At 32.5% G+C, this 4688-nt stretch overlaps 1 protein-coding gene across 8 annotated transcripts; it reads right to left on the bottom strand.

The window, feature by feature from the left end:
• Positions 1–418: 418 nt before the first annotated feature.
• On the bottom strand, positions 419–3603 carry LOC136219985 (cyclin-D3-1-like). Of its 8 annotated transcripts, none has more exons than XM_066007620.1 (8): positions 3297–3603; positions 3068–3126; positions 2787–2824; positions 2507–2708; positions 2245–2375; positions 1741–2147; positions 1441–1542; positions 419–1021 (listed from the first exon to the last, which is right to left on the bottom strand). In XM_066007620.1, the coding sequence occupies exons 2-6, from the start codon at positions 3114–3116 to the stop codon at positions 2088–2090; spliced, it is 480 nt and encodes a 159-aa protein (XP_065863692.1). In that variant the 5' UTR covers positions 3117–3126; positions 3297–3603; the 3' UTR covers positions 419–1021; positions 1441–1542; positions 1741–2087. The 8 variants fall into 8 exon arrangements, with proteins under 8 accessions (XP_065863692.1, XP_065863693.1, XP_065863688.1 ...); XM_066007621.1 differs by having other exon boundaries at positions 2787–2883; positions 3297–3602; XM_066007616.1 differs by having other exon boundaries at positions 2787–2898; positions 3297–3602.
• Between the last annotated feature and the right edge of the window lie 1085 nt (positions 3604–4688).

Raw genomic sequence — 4688 nt, forward strand, 5'->3', positions numbered from 1 at the left:
TAACAACTAAAGACTTTAACTCTTATTAAAATTGTGTTTATATACAAAAGTTGCTCCAAATTTTTTTTGATATATTTTCACAGGTAATTGTTTAAGTTAAAATCTAAAAAAAAATCGGACTAATAACACAGTTACAAATAATTTGTCGAAATGATAATGTTTAAGTCTGACAGATAAAAGTTACACACAAAAAACTGTATATAACCCGTCAAAATACAATTAACTGTATGCAGATACAAACATTATCATTTTGACAGGTTATTTGTAACTGTGTTATTTCGACACATTATTTGTAACTGTGTTATTAACAGAATAAAAGTTACAAATAACCTGTCGAAATAACACAGTTACAAATAACCTGTTGAAATAATAAATGCAGACATCTTTTTAAAAAATAAAAAATTAATGCAAATATAGAAAATATAAAAGAATTTATGATTGCATTAAATGAATTTTGGTGTATTTAAAAGTTCAATGCATAATAAATAAACATCTTGAAAATACAAAAGAATATTCTGTTTGTATTTAATGCTTATATGCAGCCCTAAGGGCTGCATATATCAAAACCGTAAAAAAAATAATATAATACAAAAAAATAATTTCACTGTTTATCTCCTTCTTTGCATCTTTGCATCTTCTCATCTTCTTCTGCGGCAACTTTTCTTTTCTTCACCTCTCAGTTCAATCTTCTTTTTAATAGCTCCCATCTTCTTCTACGTAACTTCATCTCTGCCATGGGAGGGGCTCCCAGCGATGCCAGACTAGGGGCGGAATCACATCGGAAAATCTCTACTTGGGGTTTGCTGGCGGCCGGAGGGTCGGCCGACCCTCCCCGCCCCCTCTGGCTCCGCCCCTGGCAAGGATGATGGAGTCGCAGCATGGCTTAGCCCACTGGTCTCCGCTATACTCAAGCCATCAACTCTATTCGTAAGCGCCTACACCGCCGCACTCTGACCAGATGAAGAAGGCTCATTGAACTGCCCTTTGGTTTCCACCTTTGCTATCCATGCCCGCCCCCTCTCTGCAAATTAACTAATCACATACAATTAAACAACAAATACAATTATCAACTCGAACATTAATTAGAGTTTCAGAAAGTTAACAAAATTACCCGAGGCATGATCAAATAAGAAATTGAAACAAAACAAGGTGAGAAAGCGAGGAATCTAGAACGAGTTAGTGGTAGGACAGCAGGAAAGGATCGAATGAAAAGATAGGTTTTAGGTGTAAGATATGCAGAGGAAGATGAAGAAAATGGAAGAGTAAGAGAGAGTGTGGAAATGACACCTCGCATAAGATCGGTGGTATCTTATATATATATATACAGAGTGCAGGCAGTTAGCGACAGAAATTGCACAGGCTAAGGAACAACTGAAGATTCTACAGCTCAACTCAACATCAAAACCGAAATAGATATACCACACTTTGATAATATTTTACCTGACCAAATCCAACATTTACAATTGCATTGACAAATGTAGCAGCCTAATTTTGTCTAGCAGAATCAACACTAGCACCAGCCTGAACTTCAAGCAAATGTGCCTACACAAAATTAAGCAGGAAAATCATGAAAATGGCAAAGCTAACGGAAGTATCATTAAACTACATAAGTAGATGTTGTATACAAAATCCTTGAAGAGATTGACAGTTAAATATGCTTCCAGGATAAATTGTGTCATTAATATTCAGATGGCATCAAATGATATTTGTAAAGCTATTCTCACAAAGTGGGTTCCTCACCGGTAGAAGCAGCATGCTCCATCTTTCTAGCAATATAAAATGGCAAAAGGCAAACTGAAACAATTTGGGATAAAATGGAAAACAAGTCAGAAATTTATTCCAAACACAAGGTGACTATGAAATGTGAGATCAACACATGTAAAGAATAAAATTAGCAATTTATTAAAATAGAAATTAGTAAAAAAGAAAACAGAAATTCACAAATTAGCAATTTGAAGCTGCAAGTTACAGATACATTAAGAAAAGTTATTAACGCATTCATCCTATGAAATGAATTTCTGTTTGGTTTACTAATGTGAAATCAATTTTTTTAGGATTCCATTTATGATTGATTTACTAATGTGAAATCAATTCGGCACTTTATCTGATAGCTCCAAGATGAGCTTGTAACACTGGTTCACTTCCTCCTGTTGAAAAATAGCAAAAGGAATTGAACTGATTAGCTACAAAGTTCTACATTTCATACAACAACAGGAGATCATGGATCAAATTGACAACACAAACCTCGCTGATTTTGATCACATCCAAAAGCTTATTCTGGTATTCCATTTGACTAAATGGCTCAACCTCCTTAATAACATGCAGCATAATTGCAGTTGCTAATATGGAAGGTACATAACTCATGAATCTTGAATCTGAAACAAAATGCAAATGTTGCAAATCAAGTTGAGGTTATTAATATGACCGTTTAAGTAACATTCATGTCTTTTGCATTCGATATCTGATGCTAAAGCTAGATTCAGTGATAGGCAGTTGAATTGCATACCAGAAATGACAGAGAGAAGCAAAAGCTCACATCTTTTCAAAAATTCCCAATGCAAATGGTTTTTAAGTCCAAGCCTCCTAATTATGTGATCAAAGAAGCAAATTGGGGTAACAGGATTCATCCTCCACTGAAGAGTAGAGAGCACAAGAAGCACCATTCTCTTTATAGTCTTGGCCTCAAACACATACTTGGATTCCTCCACCTAATTAAAAAAAGCACAAATTTGTTGTAGAAAAACGGATTGAGGCATTTTAACAAACACTAGGAATGCAATACATACTTGCAAGTCTAGAAGAAGAGGAACTTGAGTCTCCTCCACTTTAGCAGCCAAAAACAAACAAGCAACGGCAGCAAGTTGAGGCATCCATGGTTTATCTCTTGTAAACATTAAACTAGAAATGAATCTATCGAAGTAATTAACAGCAAGAACACAGGTCAAAGCAATATCGAACTTTATCAACTTCGTTCATTGAATAATGAACGTTAACTATAACAAAGCAATATCAATAGCAATGTGAAGTGAAGTGAATTGAAAAGGAACTTAAGATGTGAGTTAATTACCTGAAACAACAGCCTTGCAGTCTTGGCTCACCAGCTGAAGTGTATGCATCACAAATTACCTTCATAAAACATAGTACAAACAAAGCCATATCAACAAAGTGAAGACAATTCATGGGACAATCTTTCACAAATTACCTAGAAACTAGTCAACCGATGAAACAGAGAAAAAACAGAGGAGATTAGATCCAAATTCAAGACAATGGAGATTGAAAATTGAAAATTGATTTACCTGAGTAAGAACTAAACACCTCAATGATTTGAAAACAACAGAACTTAGATTAGATCTAAGAGGACGAAATCAGATGATGGAAACCGCTTGAATATCAGAGAGAGATAACTTGGCGCGATATTTTCCACCTCAGACGCAGATGGCCTTTGTTGCCGGGAGAGAGAGAGAGCGAGCGCGAGAGAGAACCTGGGGAGCGACAAGGAATAAGCTGATTTAGGGTTTTTACTCTGATTTTTGAACGAGAGAACTTCACATTGGAGATCATCGATACTGTCCGTATATGAGAAAGAAAGAAAAGTGTAAGGTAGGGTTAGATAATAAAAAATTAATAATGGTAAATACTGTCCGTATATGAGAAAGAAAGAAAAGTGTAAGGTAGGGTTAGATAATAAAAAATTAATAATGGTAAATATTTAAGTTTTCTGTAGTGACGGTTTTGAAAAGTGCTTTTTAAAAAGTGTTGTTATAGAGGTTTTTTTTAGTGAACCAAATCTAAAATCATTAGGATCAAATTTAATCATTATCCCAATAAATATTATTATTACTAAATTTTTATTTAATATTAATATTTTTATTTAATTAAAAAATTATATATAATTTTTTTATATTTCTTTTTATTTTTACTAATTCTCTTCTCCGTTAAAGCCACTGTCCAAATATTGCACTGCAACATTAAATGAAATGAAGGGACTCTACTATTACAGAGTCCCTTTGATTTTGTTACCATTACAGTGCTCTATGCACTATAATGATAGTTTTTTTATAATCAACGTATAAAACAGCCCTTTATAAATAATTTTTTTTAACTAATACCCTTTAAATAATTATAGAGTGGGACTAAAGTTTTTAGAAAGATAGAAAAAAAAAATTACACCATTTTTTACAACTTTACTTCTACTTTTATTATGGACCTGAACTTTAATCAATAAAATTTATATTTACTAATATGATTCCTTTTACATTTTAATTTATAAACTTTATTTTTACAAATATGATGATTCCTTTCGCAGCTTATCAAGCTAAAATGATCAAACATGATCTCAAATTAAAAAGTAATTAAAATTACTTAAAGCCATATATTCTATGAAACCGTTTGTTTAGATTTTTCAAGTCACCATTTTTTTAGATTTTTTTCTCTAAAAATGCAGTGTTTTTGTTAAAGTTAAATAACATCTAAATGGCCTCAAAATTTAAAAGTTAAAATTGTTTAGAATGTCATTTTTACTGGTTTTACAATAGAGGGTTATCTACTATTAGAGTTTGCATCTTTATCAACAGTAAAATGGACCATTATGTTACTAAATTGCAAATTTTATAGATCATAATGTTAGACCTTATTTGATAAGCCACTTAATGATTTAAATTAAAATATTAAGCACTTATTTATTTTAA

Source organism: Euphorbia lathyris, chromosome 2 (assembly GCF_963576675.1).
Source record: "Euphorbia lathyris chromosome 2, ddEupLath1.1, whole genome shotgun sequence".
NCBI classification, from domain to species: Eukaryota; Viridiplantae; Streptophyta; class Magnoliopsida; order Malpighiales; family Euphorbiaceae; genus Euphorbia; species Euphorbia lathyris.